This window comes from Sinocyclocheilus rhinocerous, unplaced genomic scaffold, assembly GCF_001515625.1.
Source record: "Sinocyclocheilus rhinocerous isolate Xijiao unplaced genomic scaffold, SAMN03320098_v1.1 scaffold1930, whole genome shotgun sequence".
Lineage (NCBI taxonomy): Eukaryota > Metazoa > Chordata > Actinopteri > Cypriniformes > Cyprinidae > Sinocyclocheilus > Sinocyclocheilus rhinocerous.
In genome coordinates, this window is record NW_015661869.1 from 109,930 (window position 1) to 135,018 (window position 25,089).

Here is a 25,089-nt window from a genome sequence, read left to right on the forward strand (position 1 = left end):
CAAAACATGCTAACCATGTTAGAAACATGCTAGTAACATGCTAATCATGCTAGCAAAGGGCTAGTAACATGCTAATTGTGCTAACAACATGCTAGTCATGCTAGAAACAGCCTAGCAACCACCCCAGGTACCCTAGCAAAATGTTATATACATATCTGTTTTTCTGATAAACTGTATTGCCTTGAAAACATTCAAACTTTAATCTTTAAAACTATGCATGCACTGCCACGCATGACGCTCTCAGACTGCATTATTGTGCTGATTTCCAGTACAACATTCTCAACCTTCTTAAATCAAGATACAAGCAAAATGACAGATAGTAAGTCTTGTTTTCTGAAAAATGTATCAGAATGAAGTGAGTTTATGCTTAAAACAAGAACAAATATCAGTGGAGTCAGAAAAATCGACTTAATTCTGAGGGAAAACAAGTTTATTTTTCAGATTCCATTTGCATATATGTGACCCTGGACCACAAAACCAGTCATTAGGGTCAATTTTTCGAAATTGAGCTTTATGCATCATCTGAAATCTGAATAAATAGCTTTCCATTGATGTATGGTTTGTTAGGATAGGACAATATTTGCCCCAGCGACTTAACACTGATTTTGTGCTGCAGGGTCACATATTTGTTCTCGTTTTTTGCATAAACTCGTATCATTTTGGTAAATTTTTCAGAAAAGAAGACTTAATATCTAATGTCATCTAATGTATATTGATGTTGCGTGAGAGGATTTTCTTTTTCTAAAACTTGACGTAAACTTTGTTACTTGAAGTAAAATTAATGTTAACTGAAATAAAATAAAATATAAAACATCTCTGAGGGAGCTAAAAAATCTAAATATTGAGAAAATCATCTTTAAAGTTGTCCAAATGAAGTTCTTAGCAATGCATATTACTAATCAAAAATTAAGTTTTGATATATTTACGGTAGGAAATGTACAAAATATCTTCATGGAACATGATCTATACTTAATATCCTAATGATTTTTGGCATAAAAGAAAAATGTATAATTTTGACCCATACGATGTATTTATTGTTGGCTATTGCTACAAATATACCCCAGCGACTTGAGACTGCTTTTGTGCTGCAGGGACACATACACATATTTGTTCTCGTTTTATGCATAAACTCGTATCATTTTGGTACATTTTTCAGAAAAGAATACTTAATATCTAATGTCATCTAATGTATATTGATGTTGCGTGAGAGGATTTTCTTTTTCTAAAACTTGACGTAAACTTTGTTACTTGAAGTAAAATTAATGTTAACTGAAATAAAATAAAATATAAAACCTCTCAAGCTTATTTTATTTTAGTTAGTTATAGTAACAATGCAACATTTCTCATTTTTGTTCAAGTTGAAGTACTAAAATAAAAATGTAATAAAAAAATTTAAAACTATTAGACATATTCAAAAAAACTAATAAAAAATAAAACTAATTAAAAAAGAATAAAAATGACACTAAAACATCAACTAAAACTAAAATGGAAAATTTAAAAATGAAAACTAATTCAAAATATTAATAACTATTATAGTAAACAAAAAAGATTTAATTACTTCTTAGATTTTGGAATGTTTTTATCTAAATATTCTGAAATCTTGTTTTCCAAAAAATGTACCAAAATGAAGTGAATTTAAGCTTAAAGCAAGTAAAAAATGTTTTAATAGGAACGAAAACTTAATGAGAAAACAAGTGTATTTTTCTGACCCCGTTGGCAGATATTTGTTCTTGTTTTAAGCATAAACTCACTTCATTTTGATACATTTTAGATTTAATATCTTGTCATTTTGCATCTCAAATAAATCAGTTTAAGAATGTTTATAGATATTTGTACTGGAAAACAAAACAAAAATACTGAGTATGACAGAAACTTTGTTACTTGAAGTAAAATTAATGTTAACTGAAATAAAATAAAATATAAAACCTCTCAAACTTATTTTATTTTAGTTAGTTACAGTAACAAGGCAACATTTCTCATTTTTGTTCAAGTTGAAGTACTAAAATAACTAAAATAAAAATTTAATTAAAAAATTTAAAACTATTAGACCCATTCAAAAAAACGAATAAAAAATTTAAAATAATTAAAAAAGAATAAAAATGACACTAAAACATCAACTAAAACTAAAATGAAAACTAATTCAAAATATTAATAACTATTATAGTAAACAAAAAAGAGTTAATTACTTCTTAGATTTTGGAATGTTTTTATCTAAATATTCTGAAATCTTGTTTTCCAAAAAATGTACCAAAATTAAGTGAATTTAAGCTTAAAGCAAGTAAAAAAATTTTTAATAGGAACGAAAACTTAATGAGAAAACAAGTGTATTTTTCTGACCCCGTTGGCGGATATATGTTCTTGTTTTAAGCATAAACTCACTTCATTTTGATACATTTTAGACTTAATATCTTGTCATTTTGCATCTCAAATAAATCAGTTTAAGAATGTTTATAGATATTTGTACTGGAAAACAAAACAAAAATACTGAGTATGACAGACATGCACTCATATTTAGCATGATATTGAGCACGCTCTCAGTGTTTGTGATGTAATGGAGACGGTGTGTGTTTTGTGTGTTTTAGGTTAGGCGGCGGCCCGGATGATGCCAAAGAAATCATGCAGCACAAATTCTTCACTGGAATTGTGTGGCAAGACGTTTACGAGAAGAAGGTAAAAGCTCTGCACTGAACACACACACAATCATTTATCAGAGAGATCACAGCTAACTCAACCTCCTGAGACTACTAGTGGCACGAGAAGGAATTGCAAAACTAATTGATTGTTTAATGACTCTTTAATGAATGGATTTAAGACCATATTTCTCAATTGTGACCCTGGAGCAATTCAAAGTTTTACTTAAAAAGTACTACATTTTTAATGTTCTTAAGTCTCAATTTCTGAAAATTGACCCTTATGACTGGTTTTGTGGTCCAGGGTCACATTTGAGTTTGCGCAGAAGTGTTGTGTAAATGCTGGATGAGGTTTCTCTGTGTCCCTCAGCTGGTTCCTCCGTTCAAACCGCAGTCGACCTCTGAGACAGACACCAGATATTTCGATGAGGAGTTCACAGGACAGACCATCACCATCACACCGCCGGGACAAGGTACTCCAACACCCTCTCCTCACATTCTACAGACTTTATAACACAGAAAGGCCTCATATTACCTCATGAAGATTATTCAAATTAAACATATGCATCAGTAGTGCTGGGTGGTATACCGGTTCATACCGAATACCGGTGTTTATTTTTGTTATGATATGAATTTTTAAAATACCGCAATACCGGTGTATGTCGCTTAAACAACGTTGGGAACGCGACACTGTTTGAAACGGGTCTGACACAGAAGAACTCATCCACAATATCCACATTGACCGCCACAAATATCCACCGCCCCCTGCCATCAGCTCCCACGTCTCACACACACGAGCGCGACTTTAGCACTAGATTTAGCAACTTTCAGACCCTTTTAGTTGCTTTTTTCCAGAGAATATTCATACTGACAAACCTAGCGAATTTTTAGCTGTGGTTCAGTTGGAAGATTTCTCCAGTGCTGTCCCGCGAGCGCGAGGTCTGACTTTCCCGGAGAAGTGTCACCTCTCTCGGCGTCTGTTCTGTGCAGTGAGCGGCAGAGAAGCAGCGCATTCAGTTGGCCGCACCTGGTATTTTTTGACAATATTCACTCATCATGACAGTAAAATAGGGCATTCTAAGTCAATATACTGCAGTATTTCCTCTCTCAATCAGTAGAAGATATGGTTAACACCTGGTCATGCATGAAAAAAAAAAAACCATCATGTACCGTGAAACCGGTATAACTTTGAAAAATACCGTGATATACATTTTTGGTCATACCACCCAGCACTACGCATCAGCTTTAAATGCATTGATCAAAAAAGTTTCCAAATACATCATTTAACTTACAGTCTGCACATTCAAATATTCAATTTAATGTCAAAGAACAAAATAAACAAAGTAAGCTTTTTTCACAAAATCTGTGATTTCTGTGGCTGCTTGGATGCAGCAGAAAACATCACTTTCTTCTGTTACTGGCTGTAACTCCGATCTTAAACCCAATACCACCCAGCACTACGCATCAGCTTTAAATGCAGTGATCAAAAAAGTTTCCTAATACATCATTTAACTTACAGTCTGCACATTCAAATATTCAATTTAATGTCAAAGAACAAAATAAACAAAGTAAGCTTTTTTCACAAAATCTGTGATTTCTGTGGCTGCTTGGATGCAGCAGAAAACATCACTTTCTTCTGTTACTGGCTGTAACTCCGATCTTAAACCCAGGATGGTTTCAACATGTGAAAATGAGCTGTGAATCGATCAGAGAGTTGTAGTCTGGCTCCGATTCAGACAGGAATCATGTGTTTGTGGTGTTTTTCTGACGACTAATGGAGAATACAAGACTTCTTCACCTTACTAAAAGCTATCAAAAGCAAAAGTGCTACAAAATGCATCACATTTTGTGAGAAAGTGTGACGTGAAAGAGCCAAACAGACACTATTTTAGAATTTGCAGCTCAAAATTTGTAAGAAGTTAGCAACAAGATGTTAACCTTTTTCTAGTTGTATTTATGTGAAAATATCTCATGATGCAATATTCCGTAATGATTTTCATTAGAATTCTCATTTTCTACTTTTAGATCTGATGAATTATTCTCTTTCATACTGTCCACTATATAAAATGAAATATTTTTTTAATAAAATAAGATATTTTTAAATAAAAAATAAAATAAAAATTAATAAAATAATATTTTTTTAAACATTTAAAATAAAATATTTTACTTCTTTAGATTGCCTTTTTTTAACATAAAAACTAAACACCAGGGTATTTTTATTTTTATTGAATTGATCAAATACATTTCTGGCTAAATTGCATCATTTCACACACTTTTTTTATTTAAGCATATTGAAACGCAAAGCTTAATTTAGTGTTAATTAAGCATCAGTAACTATGATATAAGCATGTGGAAAACAGACGGTCTATAATAAAGCTCTGTATCCATTTCTAAAGAAAAAAAAAACTTTTCATTTGGTTTGGTTTGTATGGAAAATATTTATCATGGCCACAAATTAAGAATTCATTCCCAATTCATTTACTCATTCATTCCGTCGTTTTAGTAAATCATGGCCACATTGTAATAGTTTTTTCCTTTGTTTTCATTTAAAGGGACAGTTCATCCAAAAATGAATCCTGTCATCATTTACTCTCCCTCATGCCATTCCAAACCTGCACGAGTTTCTTTCTTCTGCTGAACACAAAAGAAGATGTTTTAAAGAATGTTGGTAACCAAACAGTTGACGGCACCCATTGACTTCCATTGTATTTTATTCCATACTATGTAAATCAGTGGGGACCAGCAACTGTCTGGTTACCAACATTATTAATTTGTGCACAAATTAGTACCACAATTAATATATCTTAATATAACAAACACCTGTATTGTACATTTGTCTTGTCAAATCATTTTGAGCATAAGTAAGTGCACCCCAAAACAATAAATCTCAAGTTATTTTCCTGAATAGTCCAACTTTGCATACAAGTTGTGGCTGCTGGGTTTCTTTCAGGTCAGAGGAGTGTATTATAGATGATTCTGGTTGTGTCTGTGTTTTGATCAGATGACAGTATGGAGTCGTTCGACAGCGAGAGGAGGCCACACTTCCCGCAGTTCTCCTACTCGGCCAGCGGAACAGCGTAAACCCACACAACTGCTCTGAGACCCAGCACGGCACCGGTTTACCACGTTTACTGCGTCTGGATCTGTGATGTTCGTCCGTTCCATGTTGCTTCTGTGGCCTTTGATTTCATGTTTTCTGAGGATATGAGAGGGAACACTAACATCTCCACTCAAACTGCCAAATTAATACAGAACTGATTGTGTAGCACTTCTTTAATCTGGAAACTAACGGCATGCCAAGTATTACTGTATTTACATTCAAAAACACCAATTTTAAGAACTGACCAATTGAAACGTACAGCAGAATAGCAGCTTTTATATGAATATCTAGAATGTCATTCTGCTACGTTTGTAATTATACACGATTTTTCTCGACTGTCTCGACCCCCGAAGTATTTTCAGACTAAATTTCACTTGCATTTGTGATCATTTGCATCGAATGTGCAATATAGTAGAAATGTAGATAAATTATTTTTTGTAATTATTAAAATGACTGAATTCCACTTAACACACCAAATTAACTTATTAAAACCCCCACCAATATAGTAAAGGAGTGAAGCTGTCTAGAACATTTCTGAATCATATTTCAATCAAAAAGAAAAATAAGCAATTATATTTTGCTTTAAGAAAATAAAGACTTCCAAAAACTATGGAATTTAAGTGATGAGAATCAAATGAGAATAATGATAGGAACAAATCAAATGTATGCATGAGAATGAGAATTTAAAGATTATGAAATTATAGAATTTAGAGTTTAAATGTGTCACTAATCCTAATTTACGATATGATGCAATTTTATAAAATTGAGTCATTACAGTTTCTCTTAGTGAAAACTGGCTTTTTTTTTTGCATGTTACCTTTCCATTTTTGGCATTGAATAAATTATTTTGTGTTTCATAACTATTTTACCATTTAAATACGGCATAGAAATATGGAAGCATGTTTCCGCCATGGGATAAAAAAAATAAAAAAAGGTTATTGCAACTTTTTATCTCATATATCTTTACATCTTAATTCTGACTCTCTTTCTCACAATTCTGACTTTTATTCTATTTTGGGGGGGGGTCTGAATTTAAGATATAAACTCACAGTTGCAAGAAAAATGTCAGAATTGTATGATAAAATGTTGCAATTACCTTTTTATTCTGTATCATTTATTCTGTATATTCTGTGGCCGAAACTAAAAAACTTTTTAATTTTTTATTCCATGGTGAAACAAGCTTCCATATAAAAGCCATTAAATAGACATAATACATTTTAAATAAATATAATGGAGGATGCTACCGGGGCATGTTGTCACAAAAGCTCAACAAGCATAAAGGCCGAAATTGATTTTAAAAATAAATCCATCCTGACAAATGCAGGATTTAAATGTCCTATTGGTCCTTAAACAGGCTTGATTTTTCCTCTTTTCTATGTGAGCTGGATGTGCTCATGGCTCAGTGTCTGATATTAAGCGTCGCTCCCGTGTCTAAAGGAAAGATTTGGATTCTCCGTCTCATCGATCCTCGTCCTTTTTTCTTTTGGAGGTTTTTCACACGTGTTGCACAACCTCAGCGAGGTACTTCAGTGACTGATCAACAGCTACGAGTCCAAGGGACCATCGAGGTGAAATAAACCTTGCCAGTGTTTGAAATGACTTTGATTTTTAGCTTCGGTTCCTTCGTTATTTATAGATTAACAGCTGGAAATGAGGTTTGTGCCACACACACAGACACACACTCTCTCACACACACACACACACACACTTACACACACACACACACACACACACACTCACACTCACACACACACACACTCACACACACACACACAGCTCATTCATTTGTACATTCTAAGTGTTTTGAAGGTAATTTAAAGCAACATTTCTACACATCAGTGTAAATACCATGCAAATGTTGCGATGTAATCAGCACAACCATAAATATGATCTTTGTACAGATGTGAGAATCCGTTGGCAGGTTATTATTATTATTATTATTATTATTGTTGTGAAAGCTCTGATCATTGTTGATATGATGTGTAATAATCACCATACATACATGAATGTAAAGGCCTTTCCTCTCTGTTCACTTTATGACCTTATTTTATATGCAAAACTATTTTTTTCCTGTTTTTAGATCTGATGTTTCATATGAATTATGCTCTTTCATACTGTCCTCTTTTTTTAAACGGGAAGATATTTGACTTTTTTATCCTTTCATTTTGTTGTCTTTTTTAACACGTGAACTAAAGAACACCAGATTTAGGACACAAATAATATTCGATTTGTATACACTGTTCGGCTGTTTTTATGATTTAGACTTTTTTCCATTGAATTGATCAAATAAAGTTTTGGCTAAATTGTATTGGTTGATTATTTCACAATAACCGAAACACAAAGTTTAATTTAGAGTTCATAAAATATAAATAACTAAGGTTCCATTAGTTAACGCATTAACAAACAATGAGCAAAACATCTGTTACAGTATTTATTTATCTTTATTAATGATTCATAAAATAGTTATTTCATGTAAGCTCAGGTCCATTACATAATATTAACATAAAACGTTTGATTTCAATAATGGATTAGTGAGTGTTGAAATAAGATTAATAAATGCTTTAGAAGTATTTTAATCATTCATGTTAACCTTATTTAAAGTGTTACAAAAAGCTAAAAAAACAAACAGTACAATTATTTTATTATAATATTAATTATGCATTATTATATTACAGTAATAAAATTATTGTTGTTATTATTATATATAAAATATTTTATTAGTTCATAAAAACACAACTATTCATTAATTCATGCCAGCTCAGGTCCATTAAATAATATTAACAGATACAACTTTTGATTTTAATACTGCATGATGCATGTTGAAATGAACAATAAGTAACATTAATAAATGCTTTAGAAGTATTTTATTGTTAGTTCATGTGAATTAACAAATGGAAGCTTACTGTAAAGTGTTACCAATTATATATTTGCATTTTGTCTTTCTATTTTTGTCATTGCATTATCAGTTTCACAGCTGTTTTACTATTTAAATATTGCGCAATGACCATTAAATAGTCTATAATGCTTTTTAAATACATAAATAGATGGATACTGGGGTATGTTGTCACAAAGCTTCAACCATCTGCATATTTTCCCCAGAAACTGACCCGTCCTGACGAGCATTCATCTGTGGAACGGGTGTGACAACTAGCCCCGGTTACTCGGTGTGTTGTTGTGTTGCTCCCGCAGTCTGAAGCAGATGGTTGAGTCTGAGGGCCAGATGTTGGTTACAAACCCTCACAGCTGGACGGTGTGTAGGACAGCAGCCAGAGGAAACTGCGAGACTGCAGAAATACACACCTACAGCCCAACAGAAGCAGAGGAGTCGGCGCTTTCTCCCGTCTCTGTGCTCCTCGCTGCAACACAAGCACACATCAGACCTGTTTCCAGCCGTTTAAACACCACCCCTCTGTCAGCACATGCAGACTAATGCATGACCAGCACATGCTGATAGTAGCAGAGCCTTTGAGTTTGAGACAAATGATTACAGAGAAGAACCACGTGTGCTGTTTGTACATAATGAGATCCAGGCCTTTAGTTTATTCATATGAAGCTCATCAAGGCTGCTTTAATTTGATCAAAAATACAGTAAAAATTGTAAAATATTATTAGAATCTAAACAGCTGTTTTCTATGTGAATATCTGTTAAACTGTAATTTATTTCTGTGCTCAAAGCTGTATTTTCAGCATCATTACTCCAGTCTTCAGTGTCACGTGATCTTCAGAAATCATTCTAATATGCTGATTTGCTGCTCAACAAACATTTCTGATTATTAGCGGAAACATTAATACTTATGAAAACATCAATAATAATGTTAATACAGATGAATAGAAAGTTCAAAAGAACAGCATTTATTTACAGCATCTTTTGTAACATTATAAATGTCTTTACTGACACTTTTGATCAATTTAATGCATCTTCAATTTAATGCAAAAAAAAATAAAAATCTTACCCCAAACTTTTGAATGGTATTGTATCACAGTTCAGCAGCACAACTGCTTCCAACATTGATAATAATCAGAAATGTTTCATGAGCATCAAAGCAGCATATTATACTGATTTCTGAAGATCACGTGACACTGAAGACTGGAGTAATGATGCTGAAAATACAGCTTTGATCACAGAAATAAATTACAGTTTAACAGATATTCACATAGAAAACAGCTGTTTTAGATTCTAATAATATTTCACAATTTTTACTGTATTTTATTAGCGGAAACATTAATACTTATGAAAACATCAATAATAATGTTAATACAGATGAATAGAAAGTTCAAAAGAACAGCATTTATTTACAGCATCTTTTGTAACATTATAAATGTCTTTACTGACACTTTTGATCAATTTAATGCATCTTCAATTTAATGCAAAAAAAAATAAAAATCTTACCCCAAACTTTTGAATGGTATTGTATCACAGTTCAGCAGCACAACTGTTTTCAACATTGATAATAATCAGAAATGTTTCATGAGCATCAAAGCAGCATATTATTAGCATATCATATTATTAATAATAATATTATTATTATTTCTGAAGATCACGTGACACTGAAGACTGGAGTAATGATGCTGAAAATACAGCTTTGATCTCAGAAATAAATTACAGTTTAACATATAATCACTTAGAAAACAGCTGTTTAGATTCTAATAATATTTTACAATTTTTACTGTATTTTTGATCAAATAAATGCACCCTTGGTGAGCAGAAGAGACTTCATTCAACAACATTATACGATCTTGATTATTCCAAATATTTGAAGTATACCTTTTTTACTGGATAATGGTTAAACATAAGGATTTTTTTACTCAATTTCTACCTTTAATTAATTTACACGAGTTCTCCACGTTTAGAAATTCAACAAAATTCGTTCATATAATCAGGATTTCCAAGACTAGAGATCCCGATTCTTTAATGAAAACAGCTGTTGAGGAATGTCTTGATGCACCATCTTTACCTCAGTACTTTTTTGATTTGATTCTTCTTCTTCTTGTTTTTGTTCACACCTTCTGAGGATTTAGTTTGGGTTCTTACTCTAAACTGTCTTTCTTTCGCGATCAGACAGCGCCACCCAGCGGAGAACGACACGAGTGTACAATATGCGTCGACTTTTCTCAGTTTTACAGTCCGTTACTGTTATTATGACTCGTTTACAGTATATTTGCAGTATTGGAGATTTCCTGAATATTTATATTTAATGTGAAAATAAAGGTTAAAGCACGTGTTTCAACTTTCTGTCCGCATTTCAGCACTAGATATGTTTACAGTTTTTTTAATTAATCTTTTTCTCACTTATATTATTTTCTTCCACTTTTATTTATTTTATATATCTAATGCAATGACATTCACACGTTAAGTGTCCAAATACTGTTTGCGGTCACTTGATTTATAGAAAACCGCATTAATCTCTATATGTAATTATGCAGCATATGCATTTGAAGGATCTAGTCGCATAAACGGGCTTTTATGTTGTGATCCAGTAATTAACGCTGTTCGTGGATCTTATTTTTCTCGCTGTAGTTATTATTATTATTATTTTTATAAAAATATATCAAAAAACGTATACATGTATATATAAATAAATAAAAATGGAATAAAGAAAATAAAGAAAGGCCTTGCTATTTCACAGTATCTTAAATGTAAAAAAAAAAATGTCGCTGTAGTTTCAGGTGGAGGCGCTGCGTCGTGACGTCACTGACGCACCGACCGGCCTGACAAACTCTGACGCAGCGTCGCGCGCAAGGCGGATAAAAGTCTCAATCCATCGGGAACAACGGCAGCAAACCGAGGCTACATGATTTCACTTCATCTAACAGAGCTGGAGACGCGTTAAAACCGCATTTAAACGCTTTAAAGCGTGTCGTCAAGCGCTGGGACGTTCGGGAATGCCAGGAATAAACTTCCTGTTGAGCTTTAGCCGCCTGGAGCTTCACTGAAGGTGCGACTGAGTGACTTTTACCTGGACAACCATCACTCTTCTGCCTCGATCAAGCCTCCTTTATGTGTTTAAAAGGCTTTATTTGTGCTGTCACGTTTCAGACGAAGCGGGAATATCTTCTGTGAGGTCTGGAGAACCGCTGGAAATCCGCATCTAACTTAGTCAGTGAACTCTGAGTTTATTATTAATGAATGCTGATTTACAGGTTTGTTGGAGCTGCTAGCGGCTAATGGGATTTAATTCAGTCTCTGCTGCTCTGATAGAGTTTGATTTACACCTGTTGAGCCTCAGAGCTCGTGTTTGTCAAATGTCAGTTTGTTTCAGGTGTTTCTGGCTTAACGTATGGTTTTCACACAGATTCTGACGCTTAAAGTCTGGACTTGAACTTAATTCAGTGGTTTATTTAAGTTTACACTTAGCTGGATAATATAACAACGTTAGCTTGATACGAGTAACAAACTCATTTCACGTTGACATTGATTATAGTCTTTGTCAATTATTCGCTCATATTTATAATTGTTATAGAACTTTTCCCTTATTTTATGGCATAACCTTAACTCTTTTTTGTTGTAATTTTATCCAAGATTAAGTGGATGCTATGTAATATGTGCTATTTCATGTTTCTTACCATTTCAAAGTCAACGTTAACTCAAAATCCACTCTTTTTCATTCATAATGTTATTCCTTTGGATTGACTGTCCTTTTCTACTGACGTCAGTTAGGTGACGCAGACTATTGGATAATATATTAACCAATAGACAAACATGCATTGAATATTGACTTTCCACCATCCAATCAGATCCTTACGGTTAAAATACTGCTTTTCCTTTTTTCGCTCATTGAAAATCTAGTTTCACTCTGGAATGTATGGAGGCCCGTTTCCGCCACTGAATAAAAAATAAGAGCGGTAATTGCGACTTTTTATCTCAATTCTTACTTTTTTAACATATCAGTCTTTTTCCCCCCCCCTCAAAATTGTACTTTAACTCGCAATTGCGAGTTTATATCTCACAATTCTGAGAAAAAAAGTCAGAATTGCGAGAAAAAGTCAGAATTGCGAGATATAAACTCGCAATTGCGAGAAAAAGTCAGAATTGCAAGTTTTTATCTCGCAATTCTAACTTTATAACAAGCAATTCTGACTTTATAACTCGCAGTTGCGAGTTTATATCTCATAATTCTGTGAAAAAAGTCAGAATTGTGAGACAAAAAGTCGCAATTACCTTTTTTAAAAAATTTTTATTCAGTGGCGGAAACCAAGTCGGTATAACTGCAGACCGGAGATCTCCAAAATGGGGCGTGAACTCCAAAAGTGGGCAGAACCTCCAAAATGGGGCGGGGTCTCCTCGCGGTAAGATTTCACTCTATCGCTTTTTTCTAAGCAAAGGGGGCGTCCCGGGGCTCGAAATTCGCAGGGTAGGAGGGGGTAGTGACGCTGGGGATTGGGGGGAAAAATTGCGCATGCGTGTCATGTGCCTGTCTGTCAATGGGAGGAAGCCACGCCCTATTTTGGAGCTCCCACCCCGTTTTGGAGTTCCCGCCCCCATTTGGAGATCTCCAGGCTGCAGTTATACCCTTCTCGGGCTTCCATAGGAATGAGTCACATTCTGAAACTAAAAAATAACTTAATCTGAACTTTAATCACCTTTTTTGCAGTCAATAAAATTACAAATATTAAATATGTCTCACTATAAATATGAGATCCTAAAAACATGCATAATATGCAAAAATGATAAAAATGATTAAATTGGTTGTAGGTGATGTATAAGATTGCTTCATGGTGTGCACTCCACACCTGAGGACTTTACTGCAGCTGGAGTGAAGGTTTATGTGTTTTGTCTGTATTGTGATTATGACATGACTTTGCTCCTGTAGGATGTTGGTGGGGTTTTGAGGAGCTGTTTGAAGATGAGCGTGACGTCGTGGTTTCTGGTGAGCAGCTCCGGCACGCGCCACCGTTTGCCTCGCGAGATGATCTTTGTGGGCCGAGAGGACTGTGAGCTCATGCTACAGGTCAGACATTAAACACACGTTAAAGACCAAATAGAATTGCATGCATAAATTCATATTAAAAATGTATATTCGAGAAAATTATCGATTTGACTGCACTGTCTGACGAGAAAACTAAATTTGAGCTGAATTGAAATGAATAATAATGACATTATTGTCTAGCTGATTTATAGCTGAATTGAATTTTTCATAATTGATGAAATCTGCAACATTATTGAAGTGAACATTGAACAAAGTTGAGCTGAATAATGACACAGTTGTAGAACTGCTTATGTAACTGATTTCATAATTGGTTCATTTTACATCATTAACAGTCAGTTTTGCGAAGCTGAATCAGTTTCATAATTGATGCATTTTACAATAACAGTGTCATAATTGTTGCAAAGGTTATCAATTATGAAACGATTTAAATTTCAGCTCTACAGAAGACAACAGAATCATTATTCAGATCAGTTTTGATTCAACTCGGCTCCAACCTGATGAATATTACTACATCAAGCTGTTTTGAAACAATCTGTTGAATAAAGGTTATCAATTATGAAAGATTTAAATTTCAGCTCTACAGAAGACAACAGAATCATTATTCAGATCAGTTTTGATTCAACTCGGCTCCAAACTGATGAATATTACTACATCAAGCTGTTTTGAAACAATCTGTTGAATAAAGCGTTCTAGAAATAAATGTGACTTGTTTTGCAGCTGTTAGAGAGCTTTTCTGAGCGTTTTTAAACCGCTCCCAGTTAAATGAATGTTAATTGATTCAGGTGATTTGCAGACAGTAACTAATGGTTTTAAAGTACCGATGTGAATGTGTTCGAGACGTTAGTAGCAGCTCTGTTCATGTGATCAGTTATATTTGCTGCCAAATGAGGCTTTTCTCTTTTTAGTCACTCTCAGACGTGATTATCTGTGACTCACAGACTTTATTTACCGGTTTTATTCATGTTGCTGCAGAATCTAGCAGTTTCTTTAATTAAAAAAAAAATGTGAGAGTTAAGTCCATTAAACTTTTACAATGATACATTTTACTGAAATGCACAGCAGGGTTATTATAGTAAATCTAAAACCATTTTAAAAATTGTTTGGTTATCATAGTAAACTAAAATTATTATAAAATGTTTTAAAAGTATGGTATTATAGTAAACAGCAACTTAAACCATAGAAAAATTATTTTAAAAGTAGGGTTATTATAGTAAACTAAAACCTTTAAAAAATTACATATTTTCTTTATATGATATAAATTACATTTAAACTGAAATAAAATATTAAACTTATTTTACTTCAGCTAATTGCCAATGCAATATTTCTTATTTTCATTTAGTTTCTTGATGTACTAAAAAAACAGTAATAAAAAAAAATAATGCTGTCAAACGATTAATCGCATCCAGAATAAAAGTTTTTGTTTACGTAATATATGTATGTGTACTGTGTATATTTATTATGTGTGTGTGTGTGTGTGTGTGTATATATATATATATATACGCATACAGTATATATTTAGAAAATATTTACATGTGTATATACATTTACATGTTTATATCCTTATAAATATATTTAATATATAAACGGAACATATTTTTCTTAAATGTTATACATGCATGTTTTTGTATTTATATATGCATAATAAATATACACAGTACACATACATATATTATGTAAACAAACTTATTTTGGATCGCGATTAATCGTTTGACAGCATTATAAAAAACACAAAACTGCTAAAACTTTCAAATTAAAACACAAACAGGAAATAATTCAAAAATAATTCAAAATATTAATGGAAAACATAGGGGGGAAAAAACCCCACTGGTGCACAGAAATCTCCCGTTCACTCGTATGGCACGTGCTGTAAAGTCTGAGCAACAGGAGGGATGAAGCTTCAGCAAAAGGTCGATTTCTGTCTCTTAAACTCAAATCAAACAAATGTCCCTGTCTGTTTGTCTCTGTCTGTTGTTCTGCTGACACTAGAATGCAGCGTTTTGACTCTGTTTATACAGTTCTGTTCATGTGCGGTTAGTTTAGCACGGCCCTCTCACCGCAGCAGTTTGCTCGAGTCAAAAGCCTCGTCCTGTCTATTCATGCGTCCAAACCTCGGCCTCTTTCTCTCCGCTCATGAATCGCATTCCTCACCCGCCGCCAGATCTGGAGTATGTTCAACCACGTCAGAGCAACTCTTTCAAGATGCACTATCATTGACTCAAAAATGTTATGCAATGACATTGCATGCAACTTAAATGTATAAATACACACTGTACTTTAATTCATATGATGCATGTAAATATTGACAGTAAATGCAAAAACACAAGCTGTAATGAAGTCCCAGAGTCTCAATGGCATCAGCTGATGGCCACTAATGAGGCTGTAAATGAGCGTGGGCCGATGTGCTTTGATGCATGAAGACTGCTGACTCCAATAATGCTGGGTAATTGTGCCTTCCTGTGGCCACATGTAAATGTTTATCTTTAAGTTTACTGATGGGATTTTCTCCATGGAATAGACGGTTTTCTGCCCTCATACGCTGATGATATTGTGCGGTCACACTCTTTGGCCATGGCTCTGCTCTCCAGACGGCGGATAAGAGCTGCAGACAGGCCTTGTGTTCTTTTAAACCTCTCTGTCCCGCTGTGTAAATATCTCAGCAGACGTTTTAACACTAAAGGTTGTTTTCTGGCCCTTTGTAGCATTTACATTGGATTTGCGTGCATGTTTGTTTTATGATAAGCTGCTTTCTGTTCTTTGCACCTTCGCAGTCTCGCAGTGTGGACAAACAACACGCCGTGATCAACTATGACGCGTCTACAGATGAGCACCTGGTCAAAGACTTGGGCAGCCTCAACGGGGTATGCATGTTTTAAATGTGCTTTTGCTGTTTCTGCATGCACAAATACAAATATGGATTTTATATAAGGCTGCTTGATTAAAATTATTGCGATTTTGTCAAATAGTGTGATTTGAACTACAATTTGAAACATCTTGCATTGCTGCTGCATAAAAACAAATGTGTAAAATCACAATGCAACAGCAGCTTTCATGCCATCCTCTGCATGTTATACAAGTGCTTCAGTTTCTGCATGCACAAATGCAAATATGGATTTTATATAGGGCTGCTTGATTTGCTTTAAATGCAGTTTTATCAAATAGTCTGATAGGAAATACAATTTGAAAAGCATCATGCATTTCTGCCGTGTGAGATAAGTGTAAAATCACATTGCAGCAGCAGCTCTCATGTGTCCTCTGCATGTTGTGCTAGCACTTCAGTTTCTGCATGCACAAATGCAAATATAGATTTTATATAGGGCTGCTAGATTTGGTTAAAATTGTTATTGCAATGTCAACAAGTAATGTGATAAAAAAAAAACTCCAATTTGAAAAACATCTTGCATTGCATGTTTTAATCTTTAAGAGCTGCAGATTTTGCATGCATAACTGCAATTGTGGATTTTATATAGTGCTGGTCGATTTGGTTAAAATTAATGCATTTTTATCAAATAGTGTGAGTGACATGAAATACAATTTGAATAGCATCATACCTTTCTGCTGTGTGAGGAAAAAAAAGATCTTAAAAGTGTAAAACTATGATTAAAAAATTTAATAGCAGCTCTCATGTGTCCTCTGCATGTTTTACAAGAGCGTTAGTTCATGCATCCACAAATGCAAATATGGATTTTATACAAGACTGCTTGATTTGGTCAAAATTATCAATGCAATTTTGTCAAATAGTGTGATTTACAAACTACAATTTGGAAAACATTATGCATTTGATGTGCGAGAACAAAAATGTAAAATCATATTGCAACAGCAGGTCTCATGCATCCTCTGTGTGTTTTGTATGTTTTACAAGAGTTTCTGCATGCACAAAATCCAATATGGATTTTTATATAGGGCTGCTTATTTTTTTTTGGCTGTTTTGCCCTTGGTTAGCTGTTGCATTTGACAGTGTTCGTACAAGGTGCTTAAAGTGCTTGAAGTACTTGAATTTGACCTTTTGAAATTTAAGTCTTGGAAAACCCTTGGAAACAGCCATATTTTTGAGAAGGTACTTGAAAAGTAGTTGAATTTTTAAAGGGCAGTTTATATGAAATTAGTGTTATTTTTACACAAAATTAACAATGCAGCGCATCTGATATAAATAGAGAGCCCTGGTCGATTTGGTTAAAATTAATGCATTTTTATCAAATAGTGTGAGTGACATGAAATACAATTTGAATAGCATCATACCTTTCTGCTGTGTGAGGAAAAAAAAGTGTAAGATCTTAAAAGTGTAAAACTATGATTAAAAAATGTAATAGCAGCTCTCATGTGTCCTCTGCATGTTTTACAAGAGCGTTAGTTCATGCATCCACAAATGCAAATATGGATTTTATACAAGACTGCTTGATTTGGTCAAAATTATCAATGCAATTTTGTCAAATAGTGTGATTTACAAACTACAATTTGGAAAACATTATGCATTTGATGTGCGAGAACAAAAATGTAAAATCATATTGCAACAGCAGGTCTCATGCATCCTCTGTGTGTTTTGTATGTTTTACAAGAGTTTCTGCATGCACAAAATCAAATATGGATTTTTATATAGGGCTGTTTATTTTTTTTTGGCTGTTTTGCCTTTGGTTAGCTGTTGCATTTGACAGTGTTCGTACAAGGTGCTTAAAGTGCTTGAAGTACTTGAATTTGACCTTTTGAAATTTAAGTCTTGGAAAACCCTTGGAAACAGCCATATTTTTGAGAAGGTACTTGAAAAGTAGTTGAATTTTTAAAAGGCAGTTTATATGAAATTAGTGTTATTTTTACACAAAATTAACAATGCAGCGCATCTGATATAAATAGAGAGCCGTTTCGCCTGGCTTTTAGCAGCGCACGAGATCTCGCGATATTGCTCCTTGAGGTGAAAAGCGGTCTCGCGATATTAGTATAAAGTTGAGTTTGTGGTAAAACCTTTGATAGTGCTTGCATTATATTGTTCGGTCTTTTATTGCACGTGCTGTTCGCTTAACATTCATCTGGGAAAACGGTGTGTATTATCTCGCTAGATTCATAACGTAAATCATTTATAAACCTATGCCAACACAGGAGAATACATCAACATATTTCTAAATACGCGATTTGTTGTACATCGCGCTTTCAAAATAAAAGTTCAAACCCTCGCTCTGAGTTTGCATGTGGCCAAATATTAAAATTACATGGACTTAAACGTCCTTGAATCACACTGTAAAGTGAAGCATCACTGGCGCCCTCTGCAGGTATTTGTTATAATACATAATATACTTAAGTTGGTTATGTTCATATTTTGTGTAGGCATATTACATTATGTAGACCTATTTTATCAGTGTTGTTCAACAAAACCATGTAATTACTTGGTTTTGATACTTTATTTGAACCAATTATTATTGCTTCATTGTTAGTTTATATAGAAATAGTCATACTAAAGCCTGTTTTTCACTTAGGTCTATTTGTATTACTAAAAATACCAGATTACTCAATTGTCAAAATAATCAGTAGATTACTTGATTACCAAAATAATCATTAGTTACAGCCCTAGATTAGTTCAAATATTTCAAAATACAACTGCATTGTTTTGATTTGTGTGATTAAAAGACAAATATTTTGTCATTTAAAAAAAAAATTGTGATTATCTCGTGTGCTAAATGTATTGTCACACACCCTAGTGTTGATAAGCGGTGATAAAGCTCATAATTTCCCAAGTGTATGATACAGCTTTCATTCTTCAGGTCAATCATATATTCATGAAAAAAAATCAGTTTGAATAAGGAAAGCGATAACTTTGCCACAGTATCCTTTCAAATGTTAAAGTTGCCACAGTCATTGCATGCTTTTGTGCTGCACTTTATTTGAACCATTTTGTTTTATTAGTTTATTAGAATTTGAAAGATAATATCGATATTGTTTGATAAGTGAGATCTCTGATTCTAGTCCTTGAAAACCAAAAAATTAGTCCTTGAAAGTCTTGCAATTTTATTTTGAAGTTTCTGTACGAACCCTGATGCAAACGTGCAAATAAAGTGAGCTTTGAGCACTTTGCATTCAACAAAATTAAAGTGTGAGAAAATGAGTCCCTTGCAAGTGATATAACCGAAATAACACAACATGCTGAAATCTTTTTTTAATAAAAATGTATACTGAAGAATGTGTTTATTAATGTGTTAAGTTGCTCTTGTATTTATATTGAATTATCAAGCGTTTAACATTGACAAACCCTTTTTTTCATTGCACAGACCTTCGTGAATGATCTTCGCATCCCTGATCAGACCTACATCACCCTGAATTTATCAGATGTCATTCGCTTCGGATATGATATCCTTCCTCAAACTCAAAACCGAATAAAACAAGTGTGTATGTCCGGTGTGGTTTGACTCAGGCCTTTGCTCAATGCTGAGAGCGAAATCCTCTAACCCTGCCGTGAAAATGAATAACCTTGCAGAAATAGCGTTTGATAAAGAGCAGAAAAGCAGCTTTCTTGTTTATGAGACAGATTTGCCCAGAAGTGTGCTTGAGGACAGTGTTGTGCTCAGCTCGATAGAAACGATGCTACAAGCGATTTGAATGCGTCTCGTTGTTGATCTTGAGCTTTTGTCCTGCTGTTGTTTTCTCTCTCTGATCATTATGGGATGGTTTGTGTGTTTGTTCTTGACCGTTCACACATGCACACATATACATCCTGGAGAGAAGCCAACACAAAGTGCCAGAGGAAGCGCTCAAGGTAGATTTGAGTCTTATTTCATATCTCTGTTTTCCTGCCTATTCATAAAAATATTCTGGCTTATTTTCAATGTAATGTCTACATGCCATTTGTTATTGTTAGTTAAAAAAAATATTATTTCATGTTAGCTCAGGCCCGTTAAATATTAAAATCATAAGTTGTATTTTTTTTATATTAATATATTATTAAATGTTTAAATAAATAACAGATTAATAAACGCTTTAGAAGTATTTTAATTATTTATTTAACTAGTTAACTAATGTTAACCTAATTGTTAAGTGTTACCAAAAACATAAATGTGTTGCTTGTATTTTTGTCAAAGTACTTGCATGATTTTTTCTCGACAAAGTATTTCACCTGTAGTGTAGTAATAATAATAATAATTTAGACAAATTATTATTATTATTTTCTCTAAATTATAAATGTATACATTTAATATTTTTTATAATAATAATAATAGTCTAAATTATTATTATTGTACTAAATGTATTATTATTATTATTATATATTACGTTTTCTAAATTATACATTTAGACAGATTATTATTATTATGTTATTAAAATATCTAGATTATACGTTTTATATTAATAATAGTAATAATAATAATAATTGTCTAAATTATAAATTTACAAATTTAGACAATTTAATTATTATTATTAATATTATTATTATTAAAAATAATTCATATGTTCTCTGAATTCCAGCATGAAAAATACACCAGTCAACTTCAGCTGGGACAAGAGACGCCGGAAACCAAGAAACGCATTCAGACAGACGAGAGACGCCAAAACTCAGATGCGTTACGTGTCAAATCAGACAAAACAGAGCGGAAAATCATCACAGGTAACATGAAGATCCTGTACTTATGAAATAATTAATGTACAGACTCTATTCAGAGTTATATAGATCCTGTCAGCCTTAGTTGTGCCATCCCGTCTTGTTTTTTCTGTAAGCTTTATACTTCAAAAACGTTTGTTCAATGTTCAGCATTCTGAATCTGACCAACAGTGATAATGTCATTGTAATATTTGCATATTTGCTGATTTACTTTACAAGTGCTGTTGTTTCTTTCAGGAAGTGCAAGTCTAGTTTGAATATTGCTGGCATTTGAATGACTGTTCTGTCCATCAGTGTAGTGTTAAAGGGACAGTTCACCCAAAAATTAAAATCTGCTGTTAATTTACTCATCCTCGGGCCATCCAAGATGTAGGTGGCGTTATTCTTCAGTAGAACAGTAAAGAAGATTTTTAGCTAAATCCGTGGTTCTTGGTGATGCATAAAATGCAAGTCAGCAGCTGCACGTCTTTGAGCGTAAAAAAAAAAATCGTATCAAGGAACACAAAATTAATACCTGTGACTCCTGACGATATATAGAGGTCTTATAAAGCGAAACGATCAGTCTGTGCAAGAAACTGAACATTATTTACCACAATAATCCAGAGGAACGCGGAATCTGATTCTTTTCAGTGAACTGGTTCTTTGGGTTTGATTCAATTAATTGGTTCATTATAAATATATAATTATGCACTGAATATAATTATGCAGTGACGTCTCACATACGCAACCATTTTATTAAAGCACCCAATAGTGATTTGAAACTCGAATGTTTGAATAAACTAGTCTTAATCAACTCGGCGTTTTACATAAACCATGAGAAATGTAAAAACTTAAATTTCGCCCCTTCATTCAAGAGTCCGAACTGTTTACTCAGTTCCTCATTTCCAGTCTGAGTGACTGTCAGGCGTCTGAAAGTGAGTTGTGATTGAGTAACTTGTAGATCTGTGCTGCTCGAGCCACAGACTGATTCAGTCCAATTTGATGAACTGGTTTACTAAAAAGAATCAGTTCAAAAGAATGATTCGTTCGTGAACTGTACATCACTCCGGACTGTTTGCCTGAGGCTCTGGATTACAGCTAATATTAGGGCTGGGCGATAAATAGGGCTGGGTGGTATATAGAGTTTGTACGATATATCGATATTTTCTTTATAAGCGATTCAATATGAGGCAATACGGCTCGGCCGTCATATGCTCTGACTGAAAGGTTGCGTGTGCCGCTGACAGAGACACTAAGCTACTCACGCTGTTTAATGTGTTTGAGATGTGCCATCTTCCTGAATGCATAACTTACATTTCACAGGTATATTCTCCATCTGTAAATGTTTTTAGCGAATTTAACTTCCGCTTTAAAAGCCTTATTTTAGTTTTTAGATTGCGATGTTACAATGTGATTTTAACCCTTTTTTGCACATAATATAAAGGCTTACATGGTTACATTCACTTGATTTGTTTTCATAGCCTTTAATATGTATTGTTTTGTTGGATAACATTGGGCGGTAAGTGAAATGTGTATATATATATATTAAATACAGATTTTTTTGTAATCATATACAAAAACGAAAATACCGAGATATATACCGTATATCGCAAATCGTCCAAAAAATATGAATATGAAGAGATATGAATTTTTGCCCATATCGCCCAGCCCTAGCGATAAATCAATAATGATAATTGTAATTATCCTCAATTAAATGATATGAAGAGTTCGATATAATGTTTATGTGGCAAAAGCGGAACGAAACCGCGCTACTCATTTGAAGCGCGCCACACGGACCGTTTATCCGCTCGGATCAAAGTTCAAACTACCCAAAATGTGAGTAGCGTTATTTGTATCTAATTTTATTGTATTATTATAGACATTAATTAAATGTATTAAATGAGTAATGGACTGTAATTACAGTATTTTTGTGATTAAATTATAGCATGTGTGCATTTAGCCTAATGATTTTAGACTACTGTTTTTCATACAAATACCTAGACGCCATATAGTTATCTTTTTACCATGGTATTGAGGTGTGCTATGTGTCGTTTTCACTGTGTTTATCATAATTTAAATGTAATATCATGATTTAAATGTACGCTGCTATGAAAGACCAATGATTAATAAAAATAAAAAAAACTCAGAATAATTAAAATTTCACCGTATAAACATGAGGTTGCTACAATTTTTTTTACAGATGTTACTGATTTTGATAATGAACAAAAATTTACATTTGCATCCTAACTCAAGCTACTAACGTTACTATTATCAAATGTGCAAAAAAGTAATATTATTATTAATATTATCAGGCAACACAAACCTGTTTCTTGATTTGAAACAATATCCCATGCAGAACACACAGAAATTAATTTTTCTATTAATGTGGCCAAATTTTCTATTTTCTATTCTATATTTATTTTGTTAAGGAAAATGTATTGTCTAGTTTCTACAACTTTCACTTTGGAGCAAAAATCTGGCTTTAAACTTGAAAGAAATAAAGATTTGACATTTATCATGATATCGACTGATACGAAAAAAATTGTGATAATTTTTTTTGGCCATATCGCCCAGCCCTAGCTAATAGTGTTAGAAATAATATTCAGTTTCTTGCACAGACCAGTCATTTCGCTTCATAAGACCTCAGAAACTGCAGGTTGTTCGTGGGCTACAGTGTTATTTTAGTTGTTTTGCAGTTATTTTAGTTGTTATTGAGCTATTTTATATTTTATTTTATTTTCTATGTAATTTCTAGTAGTTTATGTCTATATAGTTTTAATACATTTTAATTTTAGTACATCAAGTGAGTTGCAGTGTTTTTTTAGTTAACATTTTAGCTAATATTTTTAATTGGACTTTATTTGTGTATTTTCTGTTTTCATTTTGAATTATTTAAGTCTTAGTAATTTTGTTCTACATTTGTAATTGTTATTAGTTTTTATTTTTTTATGTCTATATAATTTTTATTCGAGTTTAAATTAATGACAAATGTTGCCTTGGCAACTAGCCGAAATCAAATTTTATTTTATTTCAGTTAACTTTTTATTTTCATGTACTAAAGTATATAGTTTACTCAAAATAAATGTAAGCCTTAAAATGCATGCGTTTTTAGATAAAGCTAAAAGCTAACAGTAAAAACTCTCACAACAATCAATTTGAAGACTTTTTCAACATGATTTTTATTTATTTATTATAATTTTTAATTTGTATGATTTGTTTGAATTTTGTTTATTGATTTTATTTTGAATTTGCGTGTTTTTGTATTTTTCTAAAATAAGCAATGTCAGCTTTTTATTTTATTATTTTGATTCATCTAATTAAATAATTTTTTAATTTCTTTTGTTTTTGTATTTTTATTTTAATAGTAATTTATTCTTTAATTTTTTTCTTTATTTCTAAAATAAGTCATATCACCAGTTAATTTCATTCATTTATTTTTATGGTTTTATTTTATGATTCATATAATAAGTTTTAACTATTTTGTTATGGTTATCAAATATTATTTATTTTTTTTTAATTAATTTTGATTTTTATTAATCTAATATTAAATTGTTTTTTTTATTATGTTGTATATTTTTCTATTTGAATTATTGATTTTTTGTAATTGTTATCGTTTTTTTTTAAAGAAGTAATGTTAGGTTTGTTTGATGATCAGGAGGCTGTTTCATAAAACAAGTTTACCAAATAAGCCAGGCTTATTTCAGTTAGTCTGACTTAGTTAGTTGACTTCATTATTAGTCCAAAAATAAAAGCATACAGAAAGTGCAACTTAATCAAATAAATAAAAAATAGGGTACAACCAACTGTATTTAATGTATTGTGCCCAAAATGCAATGACCTTTTTTTTATTTAAAAAAATTTTTTTTTAAATATATATAT

At 32.8% G+C, this 25,089-nt stretch overlaps 2 protein-coding genes across 6 annotated transcripts in view; both read left to right on the forward strand.

The window, feature by feature from the left end:
• Window positions 1-6,776, forward strand: part of LOC107726567 (RAC-alpha serine/threonine-protein kinase-like) — a 59,033-nt gene extending 52,257 nt beyond the window's left edge. Inside the window, exons 11-13 of the mRNA XM_016536197.1 lie at window positions 2,550-2,670; window positions 3,001-3,103; window positions 5,632-6,776. Of these exons, the coding sequence (XP_016391683.1) occupies window positions 2,550-2,670; window positions 3,001-3,103; window positions 5,632-5,711 (304 nt within the window). The 3' untranslated portion in view covers window positions 5,712-6,776. The remainder of the gene's footprint in view (window positions 1-2,549; window positions 2,671-3,000; window positions 3,104-5,631) is intronic.
• A 4,677-nt stretch (window positions 6,777-11,453) lies between these two features.
• Window positions 11,454-25,089, forward strand: part of cep170ba (centrosomal protein 170Ba) — a 35,473-nt gene continuing 21,837 nt past the window's right edge. For 2 of the 5 annotated variants that reach the window (XM_016536212.1, XM_016536216.1), the window contains exons 1-7: window positions 11,464-11,805; window positions 11,839-11,871; window positions 13,542-13,679; window positions 16,427-16,516; window positions 19,910-19,988; window positions 20,336-20,394; window positions 21,099-21,237. In XM_016536212.1, coding sequence (XP_016391698.1) covers window positions 11,854-11,871; window positions 13,542-13,679; window positions 16,427-16,516; window positions 19,910-19,988; window positions 20,336-20,394; window positions 21,099-21,237 — 523 coding nt within the window. In that variant the 5' untranslated portion in view covers window positions 11,464-11,805; window positions 11,839-11,853. The other 3 variants (XM_016536214.1, XM_016536215.1, XM_016536213.1) reach the window with 3 other exon arrangements.